Source organism: Nerophis ophidion, linkage group LG20, assembly GCF_033978795.1.
Source record: "Nerophis ophidion isolate RoL-2023_Sa linkage group LG20, RoL_Noph_v1.0, whole genome shotgun sequence".
NCBI classification, from domain to species: domain Eukaryota; kingdom Metazoa; phylum Chordata; class Actinopteri; order Syngnathiformes; family Syngnathidae; genus Nerophis; species Nerophis ophidion.
Window position 1 is genome coordinate 8,729,377 of NC_084630.1, and position 15,825 is coordinate 8,745,201.

General features: G+C 41.6%; 1 protein-coding gene across 1 annotated transcript in view; it reads left to right on the forward strand.

Moving 5' to 3' along the window:
- The window catches only part of LOC133538696 (low-density lipoprotein receptor-like), a 47,410-nt gene that overhangs the window by 6,011 nt on the left and 25,574 nt on the right, over positions 1-15,825 (forward strand). Inside the window, exons 2-5 of the mRNA XM_061880413.1 lie at positions 10,449-10,568; positions 10,802-10,924; positions 13,920-14,291; positions 14,374-14,496. Coding sequence (XP_061736397.1) covers positions 10,449-10,568; positions 10,802-10,924; positions 13,920-14,291; positions 14,374-14,496 — 738 coding nt within the window. The remainder of the gene's footprint in view (positions 1-10,448; positions 10,569-10,801; positions 10,925-13,919; positions 14,292-14,373; positions 14,497-15,825) is intronic.

A 15,825-nucleotide genomic window follows, 5' to 3' on the forward strand; every position in this document is an offset into this window, starting at 1 on the left:
TACTTTAAAGTTCTCAGAACCCAATGCGACCCTGATTTGATCAATGTACAGGTAGAAAAGCGCTATACAAGTATAACTTGTATAGCGCTTTTCTACCTTCTTGACTGCACTTAAATGTAGAATATATTTATATTATTCATATATTATATATGTACATATATACACTGCAAAAAGTCAGTGTTTAAAAACAAGAAAAAAAATGGAAAAATGAGGGGTATTTTACTTGAACTAAGTAAAATTATCCGCCAATAGAACAAGAAAATTCGGCTTGTCAAGGCTTTCCAAAACAAGTCAAATTAGCTAACCTCAATGAACCCAAAAATACCTTAAAAGAAGTATATTCTCACTAATAACAAGTGCACTTTTCTTGGTAGAAAAACAAAAAACAAGACCTTTTTGCTCAAAATGTTGAAAAATATTCTTAAATTAAGTAAATGCTAGTGCCATTATCTTGACATAATCCATCCATCTTCTTCCGCTTATCCGAGGTCGGGTCGCGGGGGCAACAGCCTAAGCAGGGAAACCCAGACTTCCCTTTCTCCAGCCACTTCGTCTAGCTCTTCCCAGGGGATCCCGAGGCGTTCCCAGGCCAGCCAGGAGACATAGTCTTCCCAACTTGTCCTGGGTCTTCCCCGTGCCCTAAACACCTCCCTAGGGAGGCGTTCGGATGGCATCGATGTGGAGGAGCAGCGGCTTTACTTTGAGTTCCTCCCGGATGGCAGGACTTCTCACCCTATCTCTAAGGGAGAGCCCCGCCACACGGCGGAGGAAACTCATTTTGGCCGCTTGTACCCGTGATCTTATCCTTTCGGTCATGACCATAGGTGAGGATGGGAACGTAGATAGACCGGTAAATTGAGAGCTTTGCCTTCCGGCTCAGCTCCTTCTTCACCACAACGGATCGGTACAACGTCCGCGTTACTGAAGACGCCGCACCGATCCGCCTGTCGATCTCACGATCCACTCTTCCCTCACTCGTGAACAAGACTATATGCATTATTTTTTTTTCCATGCTTGAAATAAGAAATTATTACTTTAAAAAAGTAGTTATTGCAATTAATGTTGACACAGCTTTGTAACAGTTGATATTCTAGTTTCAAGCATGTTTTACTCAATATAGGTTATAAAATCTCAGCAACAAGCTGTAATATCTTACTGAGATCATTTAGGACCAAAACCCCTAAAACAAGTAAAACACTAACATAAAATATGCTTAGTGAGAAGAACTTTCTTATCAGACAGAAAATAGGCAAATATCACCTTTATTTGAGAGATTTAATCTTACTTAGATTTCAGTTTTTTCAGTATATGATATAAATTATATTATTTATTATTATTATTGTCTATTGTGAGCGAACTGTGGTGCTGAATTACCCCCAGGGATCAATAAAGTACTTTCCATTTTATTCTATTCTATTGTATTCTATAACCCATTTACCATTAAATCAGTAGTCCCCAAACTTATTGACTCCGGGGCCGCATTGGGTTAAAATAATTTGGCAGGGGGCCAGGCTATTTATTTAAATAAAATGATAAATGGGTTGTACTTGTATAGCGCTTTTCTACCTTCAAGGTACTCAAAGCGCTTTTGACACTACTTCCACATTTACCCATTCACACACACATTCACACACTGATGGAGGGAGCTGCCATGCAAGGCGCCAACCAGGACCCATCAGGAGCAAGGGTGAAGTGTCTTGCTCAGGACACAACGGACGTGACGAGGTTGGTTCCAGGTGGGATTTGAACCAGTGACCCTCGGGTTGCGCACGGCCACTCTCCCACTGCGCCACGCCGTCCAGGCAAATCTTATTGTCTAAAAATGCATTTTTCCATCGATGGAGTGCGCACTTGATGTCATGTTTTCAGTCAATTAGTGCGCGAGGAATATGTATGTATGTATGTATATATATATATATATATATATATATATATATATATATATATATATATATATATATATATGTGTGTATATATATATATATATGTATATATATATATATATATATATATATATATATATATATATATATATACATACATACATACATACATATTCCTCGCGCACTAATTGACTGAAAACATGACATCAAGTGCGCACTCCATCGATGGAAAAATGCATTTTTAGACAATAAGATTTGCCTGAGCGGCTAGGAGACACAGAGTAACAAGCAGTAGAAAATGAATTAGAAAGGACAGATTTAAAAAAATAATCAAAAATAATTGGTTGGATTTTTTTTAAACTTGGGACTTCACGCGGGCCGGATTTGGCCCGCGGGCCGTAGTTGTGGGAGCCCTGCATTAAATGATTAATCAATGTAACAAAACTTAAATTGAAGCTTTTTATTAATCAAATTAATCAATTAAATTGATTAATTGTTCAAGCCATACAAGCTGTTGTTATGAAATCTAACTTTAAGTCTTAACTTGAAACTTTAAGTCTCAAAACTTCAAATAATTGAGCTGAATCTATATTTGAAAATATAATAGTATATAGTGAGCTTTCCTTTAGAGAATAAAACAGGTGGGATCTCCGCTGAAAAAAATATTTTCTGAAGGATATTTGCCAAAGTTTTCTGCTCAACCCAGACTTTTGCGTTCTCAGTGTAGAAACTAAAAACCTTTAAATATTGCTTTTAAACATGAGCTGCCATAGCAGACTTGAAAATGTTATGTATTTACTTTTTTTTAAACTGCTGCACACAGATAGACAGACAACATGTGATGAGGTGGCGACTTGTCCAGGGTGTACCCTGCCTTCCGCCCGATTGTAGCTGAGATAGGCGCCAGCGCCCCCCGCGACCCCGAAAGGGAATAAGCGGTAGAAAATGGATGGATGGATGCATCAGAGGAATACTTTGAAAACCCTGTTATACAGTAGACCACAGAAATAGGCGATCCCTGGTTGTCAAGGCGATGAAAGAGCTGCTATTCACCTGATCCGTGCAAATGAAGCTCTTATCTCATAAATGGTTATCACTAACTGTTGCTTTAAAGTGTGCAGCAAACAATTGAGGCCAACTTGGTTCCCTTATTGCATGTTTTGGGTCATTTCTGGTTTGTCAGTGATGTTAAAATTTACAACAACTCCCGAGTCAGTTTGATGCAGAATTTTGGGGCGACGATTCTATTAAGAATGACGTATGACAGCATAAAGAGAGCTGAAATGTCTTTTTGAAAGGCATTTTTTGAAAATAATGAAAGATAGGTGATAAAACATTGACCTTGTATGCTTTCCAGTTACCGTTCAGTAAAGGTCTGATAATGGTGAAGCAGAAGAGCAAGTGGCACTACCAGAGTCCTTGGCAAATGTGGTCTCCTTATGTCGGTTGTGCATTAGCGCAACAGCTGCACTTAGTTTGGAAACTATTTCTGTAAATGCGAATTAGCTTCCAGCCTGGGGTTTGCGTCACACGTGGGCTGGCGTTGTGGTTTGGGTATTACTGGAGCTGGGGGAATGCAGAAAGCAGTGCAGCCGTTTCTTACGTGTAGGTTATTTCCTCCCCAAATAAGTGTGTTTATGACCTTTGCATGGTCTTTTTTCTTGTTGTAAGGTTTTCAAAACATCAGCCAGACTTTCCATGATTAGTCATTAATGATTTCTTTTGAGAAATCAATGCCTTAGGGCAGGGGTGCCCACACTTTTTCTGCAGGCGAGCTACTTTTCAATTGACCAACTCGAGGGGATCTACCTCATTTATATATATCATTTATATTTATTTATTTATGAAAGAGACATTTTTGTAAACAAGTTAAATGTGTTTAATGATAATACAAGCATGTGTAACACATATAGATGTCTTTCTTTCACGAAGACTTGCTTGATTGACATTCACGGCACCCGAGGGTCTTGTGAGATGATGCTGGCTGCTGCCAGTTCATTATTATGAAAAAATGACAGAGAGGAAGGCGAGAAACACTTTTTATTTCAACAGACTTTCGCGCCGTCCCTTCCGTCAAAACTCTAAAGGCTGACTGCACATTTCCTATCTTCACAATAAAAGCCCTGCTTCATGCTGCCTGCGCTAACAAAATAAGAGTCTCAGAAAGCTGGCGTGCACAAGTGATGTGCACGCCAGCTTTCTGAGGGATCGCTTGTGCACGCCAGTTTTCCGAGACTCTGTATTTAGTTAGCGCAGGCAGCATGAAGCAGGGCTTTTATTGTGAAGATAGGAAATGTGCAAGTTTTGACGGAAGGTACGACGCGAGAGTCTGTTGAAATAAAAAGTGTTTCTCGCCTTCCTCTCGGTCATTTTTAATAATAATGATCTTGCAGCAGCCAGCGTCAACTCACAAGACCCTCCGGTACCGTGAATGTCATTTAAGTGACGTCTTGGTGAAGATTGATGATCACTAATTTTTAGGTCTATTTTTTTTAAAAGCCTGGCTGGAGATCGACTGACACACCCCCCGCGGTCGACTGGTAGCTCGCGATCGACGTAATGGGCACCCCTGCCTTAGGGTTACTGCAGTGATGCCGCTGCAGGCAGGTTCACTGTCGGACCAATCAGCAACCAGTGGTGTGATTATTCTCCTCCCATTCTATTATCCTAAAATGCCAGTCTGACTCATCCTCCAGGACAATGGTGAGGTGTTGCACAAGGCCACACCCTCGCTGGAGGAGCGTGAATGAATGTACCCATTCGCTGCCATTACAGAACGTGATTGTGTACTGTGCTTTAGATGTGATTGCCTTTGGTCACGACCTCTCAACTCAAAATACGCCGAGATCGTTTTATTACCGTTGGACTGCTTCAAAGTTCAATCGTTTGATTGAAAAGTGACGTCGTTGCAACGCAGATGACAAACTGAAGTAAAGCTGCAGATGTTTTGTGTCCAATCCCTCTACTTTGGAGTGTTTTCAACAGTTATATTTGATACTGGTAAGATACAGCTGTAGTAAATACAAGTACAATAAAGTCTCCATTATTAAAGATCATTTCCCAAAGGAAATCATAGAAGTTCAAGTAATCTGTTTTTCGAGTCAAACTGTCGCCATCATAAACAGTCTCCACGGGAAATCGCGATATCTCGATCGTGCCCATTCACGCAAATTTAACCAATCCCCGCACGGACTTGCATTTTTGTCCAATGCCCGTAACTTCCCCGCATTCTGATCCAATTGTCGTCATTTTGGCCTATGGGATTTGGGATCCACACACGGCAACTGTTTGTTTATTGTGTAGACGAAGCCCGATCAACAATGTATAACAATATATCAATCAATCAATCAATCAAAGTTTATTTATATAGCCCCTAATCACAAATGCCTCAAAAGGCTGCACAAACCACAACAACATCTAAACCTAATGGGAACAATTAGAAACCTTGGAAGGAACCACAAATCAGAATCAGAATCAGACATATTTTATATCTGATCATCTCTTATGTATTTAAAAAAAAATAGCGCTATAGAGCGCTCTCAACAGTTTACATTTGCTTACATAAATATTTAATAAGGACAAACTCTTTGAAAGCGTGTGGGGGAAGAGTGGATCGTGAGATCGACAGGCGGATCTGTGCGGCGTCTTCAGTAATGCGGACGTTGTACCGATCCGTTGTGGTGAAGAAGGAGCTGAGCCGGAAGGCAAAGCTCTCAATTTACCGGTCTATCTACGTTCCCATCCTCACCTATGGTCATGAGCTTTGGGTCATGACCGAAAGGATAAGATCACGGGTACAAGCGGCCGAAATGAGTTTCCTCCGCCGTGTGGCGGGGCTCTCCCTTTGGGGTCGCTGGTGCCTATCTCAGCTACAACGCCCGATTGTAGCTGAGATATTATTAGTTATAATGAATTAAAACAAGACAGCAATTAACAATGGTCTCTTGAATAAGCGTTTTTTACTGCCATCAGGTGCCTACTTTTAGGTCGTTGCGGTACAAAACGAGTAAAACATCTTTTTATTTTTTTTATTTTTTATTTTTTCCCCCCTTGGCCTCAGTCTGCACCCCCACTCCAGGGCCCAGGCTAAGACCGATTTTTATTTTTATTTTTTTATTTTTATTTTATTTTAATCTTCTATTCCCCCCCCCCCCCCCCGTCCCCCTGTTTACCTGTATGTCATCTTTTTTGTAAGGGGCGCTGGAAGCCGGCAGACCCGTCAGCGATCCTGTTCTGTCTCCCTGTAATGTTTGTCTGATCTTGAATGGGATTGTGCTGAAAATTGTAATTTTCCTGAAGGAACTCTCCTGACGGAATAAATAAAGTACTATCTAATCTATCTAATCTAATTTGTTGAAATCCTGTGCTTTTTTAGGTTAAGGTCAAAAGGAACACTTACATTGATACCAAATTCATTTAATCCCAATTTGGTTAAATGAAACATTGCAACGTTTGCAGCAACATTCTGAAAAAGCTACCGCCAATTTCGGGCCTATTGGGCCGCGACAATCACAAAAAAACGCCTGCAAAACCCTTTGGGGACTGATAAAACCTTCATTAAATGTACATTTTTGAAAAACATTTTAACTTTCTTAACTGTGTTCAAATGTGAAACAAGTTATCCTCTGTTAATGTTTAAATGTGAAAATACTTTACACTAAAAAAAACTATCTTAACTTTATAATTACATGCTTGGTTGACAAATTTGGTAAAGGCTGGTACCTTTTCTTGAAATAAGAGGAGTAAAAAGCCAAAGTAAGACAGAAGGAAAAGCAAAGCAAGCGTGACACTCATGCATGACGATGGTTTGAACTCTGTGCGACTTGGCAGCCCGGATTAAGGTGCAGACTTAAAGTTGAAGTACCGATGATTGTCACACACACACTAGGTGTGGCAAAATTATTCTCTGGATTTTACCCGTCACCCTTGAGGGGGTGGCCACGCCCGGGAATAATTTCCGGTGATTTAACCCCCAATTCCAACCCTTGATGCTGAGTGCCAAGCAGGGAGGTAATGGGTCCCATTTTTATAGTCTTTGGTATGACTCGGCCGGGGTTTGAACTCACAACCTACCGATCTCAGGGTGAACCACTGAGTGGTTCAAGTGAAGGTTTGTACTGTCTGAATTGTACAATAAAACCTTCCACAGTAAAGACAACAATAAAAATATCTACCTTTTCACCAACTTTTCAGGAACTTTTTTATTACCAGAAACTAATTTACTCAGGTAAAACAAATCTTGGTAATCTCTGGTTTGCATTTGCACCTTAAACTTCCTGTATGCATCCAAAATCATCCCCTGATCTCATATTCAGAAAAAGACCCTCTTACTAGCTACAGCAGGGGTCACCAACGCGGTGCCCGTGGGCACCAGGTCTGCAATAGTCATGCATGCTTGCTTATGCTTTAGGGCAGGGGTGCCCGCACTTTTTCTGCAGGCGAGCTACTTTTCAATTGACCAACTCGAGGGGATCTACCTCATTTATATATATCATTTATATTTATTTATTTATGAAAGAGACATTTTTGTAAACAAGTTAAATGTGTTTAATGATAATACAAGCATGTGTAACACATATAGATGTCTTTCTTTCACAAAGACAAGAATATAAGTTGGTGTATTACCTGATTCTGATGACTTGCATTGATTGGAATCAGACAGTAATGAGGATAACGCCCACATTTTCAAATGGAGGAGAAAAAAAGTTGTCCTTTCTGTACAATACCACATGAAAGTGGTTGGTTTTTGGCATCTAATTCATCCAGCTTCCATACACTTTACAAGAAAAACATTGGCGGCAAATTCCGTAGCTTGCTTGATTGACATTCACGGCACCCGAGGGTCTTGTGAGATGACGCTGGCTGCTGCCAGTTCATTATTATGAAAAAATGACAGAGAGGAAGGCGAGAAACACTTTTTATTTCAACAGACTTTCGCGCCGTCCCTTCCGTCAAAACTCTAAAGGCCGACTGCACATTTCCTATCTTCACAATAAAAGCCCTGCTTCATGCTGCCTGCGCTAACTAAATAAGAGTCTCGGAAAGCTGGCGTGCACAAGTGATGTGCACGCCAGCTTTCTGAGGGATCGCTTGTGCACGCCAGTTTTCCGAGACTCTGTATTTAGTTAGCGAGAGTCTGTTGAAATAAAAAGTGTTTCTCGCCTTCCTCTCGGTCATATTTTCATAATAATGATCTTGCAGCAGCCAGCGTCATCTCACAAGACCCTCCGGTACCGTGAATGTCATTTAAGTGACGTCTTGGTGAAGATTGATGATCACTAATTTTTAGGTCTATTTTTTTTAAAAGCCTGGCTGGAGATCGACTGACACACCCCCCGCGGTCGACTGGTAGCTCGCGATCGACGTAATGGGCACCCCTGCTTTAGGGTCATATCCAACAATATTTTACTGTTAAGTGAGTTTCAATTTTAAATAATTTCTGCTGCTGGTGTGCCTCCGCGTTTTTTCAACGCAATAAATGTGCCTCGGCTCAAAAAAGGTTGAAAAACACTGGTCTGTATGTTCCCTGTATTGACTATCGTGACCAGTCCAGGGCATAACTCTGTCAAAGGAATTTTTGAGGACGCTCCAGTTTACTCATTACTCTGAACAAGATAAGCTGTCGAATGAGTAAATAATTTGTTAAAGAGATGTTAATAAGACATTAAGGATGAGGTCCTTGATTAGAAAAAAACTAGTGTTGCCAGTAAAGAGCTTGTCTCCACTTGCAGTAGGTATCTACCGTATTTTTTGGACTATAAGTCGCAGTTTTTTTTTTCATAGTTTGGCCGGGGGTGCGACTTATACTCAGGAGCGACTTGTGTGTGAAATTATTAACACGTCCTCTAAGTCAGGGGTCACCAACGCAGTGCCCGTGGGCACCAGGTAGCCCGTAAGGAGCAGATGAGTCGCCCGCTGGCCTGTTCTAAAAATAGCCCAAATAGCAGCACTTACCAGTGAGCTGCCTCTATTTTTTAAATTGTATTTATTTACTAGCAAGCTGGTCTCGCTTTGCTCGACATTTTTATTCTAAGAGAGACGAAACTCAAATAGAATTTGAAAATCCAAGAAAATATTTTAAAGACTTGTCTTCACTTGTTTAAATGCATTAATTGATTGTTTTACTTTGCTTCTTATAACTTTCAGAAAGACAATTTTAGAGCAAAAATACAACCTTAAAAATTATTTTAGGATTTTTATACCTTTTTACCTTTTAAATTCCTTCCTCTTCTTTCCTGACAATTTAAATCAATGTTCAAGTAAATACATGTTTCTATAGTGAAGAATAATAAATACATTTTAATTTAATTCTTTATTTTAGCTTCTGTTTTTTCGACGAAGAATATTTGTGAAATATTTCTTCAAACTTATTATGATTAAAATTAAAAAAATATATTCTGGCAAATCTAGAAAATCTGTTAAAATCAAATTTAAATCTTATTTCAAAGTCTTTTGAATTTCTTTCAAAATGTTTGTTCTGGAAAATCTAGAAGAAATAATGATTTGTCTTTTTTAGAAATATAGCTTGGTCCAATTTGTTTTATATTCTAACAAAGTGCAGATTGGATTTTAACCTATTTAAAACATGTCATCAAAAATACAAATATTTATTGTGAGAAATCATTAAGATGATCAGTGTTTCCACAAAGATAAATATCATTAATTATTAATAATAACAGAGTTAAAGGTAAATTGAGCAAATATGCTATTTCTGGCAAATTATTTAGGTATGTATCAAACTGGTAGCCCTTCGCATTAATCAGTACCCAAGAAGTAGCTCTTGGTTTCAAAAAACAAAAAGAGCGACAGGTGATTAGATAAGCAGGCCCAGGTGGGCCATCTACGCACCTGTTGCTGATCTCGAAGCTGGTCCTGGCACACCCTACTTCGCTGCAGGTCCGCAGGCCACGCCCCCCTCCACAATGGCTAATTCATCTTAAATGGGGGAAAAATGTCCCGTAAAACCTGAAATTCTGGGAAATCTGGGATTTTTTGGAACTTGTAAAGGGAAAGCCCGTGATTCCCGAATAAGCCGAACGGTTTGAAGTTGGAACTTTTTGAATCAGGTGAAAAATGTGGAAGGTAAAGCCCGCCAAAATATGGAGAAGAAGAAATTTAATAAACCGATGAATTTTGGTGTAGAAAGCCATATGTTGCTTTGGAGCATTCACACAATTAGGATTAGATGTCTTCCGAAGCAATTTGACCGCAACCCATAGTGGGCGCCACTAATGTCATATTTCCGGTCTTGGCACACCCCGCTTCGTTGCAGGTCCGCAGGCCACGCCCCCCCCTCCACAATGGCCAATTGAGCAAATATGCTATTTCTGGCAATTTATTTAGGTATGTATCAAACTGGTAGCCCTTCGCATTAATCAGTACCCAAGAAGTAACTCTTGGTTTCAAAAAGGTTGGTGACCGCTGAGCTACAGTATGTAACGTTTGTCTATTTTACAAAAGTCCTCAATCAACATGACAAGTTTATCAGTATTTTTTCCTAATGTTGATCATGTTGGGGTTGTTTGACGTAAACGTGAGTGACTTATTTGTCATTCATTTATGCAGCTTACGAATGCAGCTCCAGTCAGCTGAAGTGCGCAAACGGCAGGTGTGTCACCCGCAGGTGGGTTTGTGACGGGACGGACGACTGTGGCGATGGAACTGATGAACTCCCCGAAACATGCGGTATGTTTTCTTTGTCCTCTTCACACTGTTTCATACTTCAAACTGGACTTTTTTTTTTTATAATGGACAATTTGAGTTAGTTAGTAACAGACTGATGACACCATTCTATACACTAATAACAAATAGCAGTTGAATTTATTGATACATAAGCTGATTATTCACTTCAGTTTTCTAATCTCTGTTGCAATGTGCTCAATAATAAGTCAAGTCAAACTTCCTGTTTGTGTCCTCAGCGGCCAGAACGTGTCTAGACACAGAGTTCAGCTGCGGTGCCCCCGAGCATCAGTGTGTACCCCAGGGCTGGCATTGTGACGGCAACGCTGACTGTGACAACGGCGCAGATGAGAAGAACTGCAGTAAGTTTGGTTTTTTTTTACACCATAGATGTATTTTCGTTGGGGCAGAGGGAGACATCATACCCACTGGCCTTCAAAAGGCACTATTTAGTAATGCTAGTAAATGGAGACAAGTCTAACACTTGTGCAAGGCGGAAAACCGCCGCTCAGGCTGAAGCTTGCCCCTTTAGAATGCCCACCAGTTCATTGATTGGCTTTCTGGTGCCGCCTTCTTGTCACTGATTGACAGCGTAGGCAGCTGACCAATCAACGGCTAGATGTGACCATTCACAGGTGAGAGATATGTTATAGAAATTATTTTAAAAAAAAGATTACTGTTAAAGTAGTAAGTGGGATCATAAAATTTAAAGTACCAATGATTGTCACACACAGACAAGGGTTGGTGAAATTTGTCCTCTGCATTTGACCCATCCCCTTGATCATCCCCTGGGAAGTGAGGGGAGCAGTGAGCAGCAGCGGTGCCGCGCCCAGGAATCATTTTTGGTGATTTAACCCCCAATTCCAACCCTTGATGCTGAGTGCCAAGCAGGGAGGTAATGGGTCCCATTGTTATAGTCTTTGGTATGACTCAGCCGGGGTTTGAACCCCCAACCTACCGATCTCAGGCCATCTAGGCCACTGAGTAGGTGAAGTAAAGGCTTTCAAACACCGTTTTTGTAAAACTACGGGTGTACATTTTATCCGCTCAGGAAGAGAGTATGTTACAGGAGTGCAATGGCCATCGTGGGGTTTATTCTATTTTTATTTTTAAATTGAAGTGAATTATATTTATATAGCGCTTTTCTCTAGTGACTCAAAGCACTTTACATAGTGAAACCCAATATATCTAAGTTACATCCCGCTCCCGCCATCCTAGTCACTGCCGTTGTGTCCTTGAGCAAGACACTTTACCCACCTGCTCCCAGTGCCGCCCACACTGGTTTACATGTAAAAAAAAAAAAATTGATATTGGGTTTCACTATGTAAAGCGCTTTGAGTCACTAGAGAAAAAGCGCTATATAAATATAATTCGCTTCACTTCACTTTAAACCAGTGTGGGTGGCACTGGGAGTAGGTGGGTAAGGTGTCTTGCCCAAGGACACAACGGCAGTTACTAGGATGGAGGAAGCGGGGATTGAACCTGGAACCCTCAAGTTGCTGGCCGCTCTACCAACCGAGCTATAACGCCTGACATACATACTTGCCAACCTCGAGACCTTCGCATATGGTAAATGGGGGTGGGCGGGGTTTGGTGGTGGAGTGGTGTATATTGTAGCGTCTCGGAAGAGTTAGTGCTGCAAGGGAGCTGGGGTATTTATTCTGTTGTGTTTATGTTGTGTTACGGTGCGGATGTTCTCCCGAAAAGTGTTTGTCATTCTTGTTTGGTGTGGGTTCACAGTGTGGCGCGTATTTGTAACAGCGTTAAAGTTGTTTATATGGCCACCCTCAGTGTGACCTGTATGGCTGGTGACCAAGTATGCATTGCATTCACTTATGTGTGTGTAAAAGCTGCATATATTATGTGGCATGGCCAGCACACTGTTTGTATGGAGGAAAAGCGGACGTGACGACAGGTTTAGAAGACGCTAAAGGCAGTGCCTTTAAGGCACGCCTCCATTATTGTTGTCCAGGTGGAAATCGGGAGAAATTTGGGAAAATGGTTGCCCTGGGAGATTTTCGGGAGGGGCACTGAAATTCGGGAGTCTCCCGGGAAAATTGGGAGGGTCACTGTTGAGAAGCAAACAATAAGTTGTAAAATTGAAATCAATAATTGACATAGTGCTTTAAGTACAATTAAGTAAAAAAAAAAGGTACTTGCCATACCAGGTACACTTCACACGGATATATCAGTGATGGCAGTGCTTTTATCACTTCTGACTCTGGTGGTTTAGTAGTTAAAGTGCGCAATCATGATGTGAACAGCAGTTTGAAAAATAGATTCAATTCCTGTTCAAGTCACAAAAAATGAAGTCGTCGACAACCTACGATTGTTGCACTGATATAGATTAAACATTCATCAAGTATTCTTAATAATCCCAAAACATGAATCTAATTCTTTAAACTTTGTCCTTTCAAGTCAGGCCCATTGTATTCAAACCTAGAGATGTCCGATAATGGCTTTTTTGCCGATATTCCGATATTGTCTGACTCTTAATTACTGATTCCGATATCAACCGAAACCGATATATACAGTCGTGGAGTTATGCCTAATTTTGTTGTGATGCCCCGCTGGATGCATTAAACAATAAAACAAGGTTTTCCAAAATAAATCAACTGAAGTTATGGAAAAAAATGCCCAAAAAGCACTGCCATATTTATTATTGACATCACAAAGTGCTTTTTTTTTAACATGCCTCAAAACAGCAGCTTGGAATTTGCGACATGCTCTCCCTGAGAGACTAAGGGGAGGTTGGGGGGGGGGTATATTGTAGAAGCCTGGGAAGAATTAGTGCTGCAAGGGATTCTGGGTATTTGTTATGTTGTATTTATGTTGTGTTACGGTGTCGATATCCTCCCAAAATGTGTTTGTCATTCTTGCTTGTTGTGGGTTCACAGTGTGGCGCATATTTGTAACAGCATTGAACTTGTTTATGCGGCCACCTTCAGTGTGACCTGTATGGCTGTTGACCAACTATGCATGGCATTCACTTGTGTGTGTGAAAAGCCATAGATATTTGACTGGGCCGGCACGCAAATGCAGTGCCTTTAAGGTTTATTGGCGCTCTGTACTTCACCCTATGTCCGCGTACAAAAAAAGTCATACATTTTACTTTATAAAACCGATACCGATAAATTTGAAACCGATACCGCTAATTTCCGATGTTACATTTTAAAGCATTTATCGGCCGATAATATCAGCAGTCGGATATTATCGGACATCTCCAATTCAAACCACTTGTCTCCTCTCCACTTCTGCAATCCAGGCCATTATATGTAATATGCATAGAAGAATAACAGTTGCAAAATACACTGTATTGGCTCCTCTACTAATCCCCCCACTTCCTCTTCACCCCAGCGGCCAAGCAGTGCACGGCTCAGCAGTTCCGCTGCACCACAGGACAGTGTATATCTGACAGCTTCGTGTGTGACCACGACGACGACTGTCCCGACGGCTCAGACGAGGCTTCCTGCCCGAAGCCCACATGTAGCCCGCAGACCTTCCAGTGTAATAACTCTGTATGCCTGCTCGCTACCTGGCTCTGCGACGGCGACAAAGACTGCGCCGACGGGTCCGACGAGTGGCCCCAGAACTGTGCGGGCAAGCAGCCGGAGAAGAAGACTTGCGCAGCGCATGAGTTCCAGTGCGCTGATGGCTCGTGCACACACAGCAGCTGGCGCTGTGATGGCAGCACGGACTGCCTGGATCACTCGGATGAAGTCAACTGCAGTGAGTTAACTTTTTTTTTTTTCGTTGCATGGAGTTACAATTTCAGCCTGTCTCATTTAATCCACTCGTTCATTATTTCCAGCTCGCCCTACTTGTCGGCTGGATGAGTTCCAATGCGGTGACGGCACGTGTATCCATGGCAGCCGTCAGTGCGACAACCTGCGTCACTGTTCAGACGGTAGCGATGAGCTCGGCTGCCAAGCAGGTGACTTTATTCATCAATCAATCAATCAATGTTTACTTATATAGCCCTAAATCACTAGTGTCTCAAAGGGCTGCACAAACCACTACGACATCCTCGGTAGGCCCACATAAGGGCAAGGAAAACTCACACCCAGCGGGACGTCGGTGACAATGATGACTATGAGAACCTTGGAGAGGAGGAAAGCAATGGATGTCGAGCGGGTCTAACATGATACTGTGAAAGTTCAATCCATAATGGATCCAACACAGTCGCAAGAGTCCAGTCCAAAGCGGATCCAACACAGCAGCGAGAGTCCCGTTCACAGCGGAGCCAGCAGGAAACCATCCCAAGCGGAGGCGGATCAGCAGCGCAGAGATGTCCCCAGCCGATACACAGGCGAGCAGTACATGGCCACTGGATCGGACCGGACCCCCTCCACAAGGGAGGGGGGGACATAGGAGAAATAGAAAAGAAACGGCAGATCAACTGGTCTAAAAAGGGAGTCTATTTAAAGGCTAGAGTATACAAATGAGTTTTAAGGTGAGACTTAAATGCTTCTACTGAGGTAGCATCTCGAACTTTTACCGGGAGGGCATTCCAGAGTACTGGAGCCCGAAATGAAAACGCTCTATAGCCCGCAGACTTTTTTTGGGCTTTGGGAATCACTAATAAGCCGGAGTCCTTTGAACGCAGATTTCTTGCCGGGACATATGGTGCAATACAATCGGCAAGATAGGATGGAGCTAGACCGTGTAGTATTTTATAAGTAATTAGTAAAACCTTAAAGTCATATCTTAAGTGCACAGGAAGCCAGTGCAGGTGAGCCAGTACAGGCGTAATGTGATCAAACTTTCTTGTTCTTGTCAAAAGTCTAGCAGCCGCATTTTGTAACAAACGGTAATCTTTTAATGCTAGACATGGGGAGACCCGAAAATAATACGTTAAAGTAATCGAGGCGAGACGTAACAAACGCATGGATAATGATCTCAGCGTCTTTAGTGGACAGAATGGAGCGAATTTTAGCGATATTACGGAGATGAAAGAAGGCCGTTTTAGTAACGCTTTTAATGTGTGACTCAAAGGAGAGAGTTGGGTCGAAGATAATACCCAGATTCTTTACCGTGTTGCCTGAAATACAGCGTGCCTTCAGGTGCTTTTACGGTTGTGAAAGGGGAAGCTCATTTCCGGAAACTTTACAGTTTAATGGGGAAGTTTCGGAAGTAAATAAAAGATATGATGACCCTAAGGGCTGACATAATTGAACTCAGCTGGGTTAGGCTCCAGCTTACCAGCAAAGATAAGCGGTATAAAAAAAATAATGGATGATTAATTTGGATCATCGAAACAATT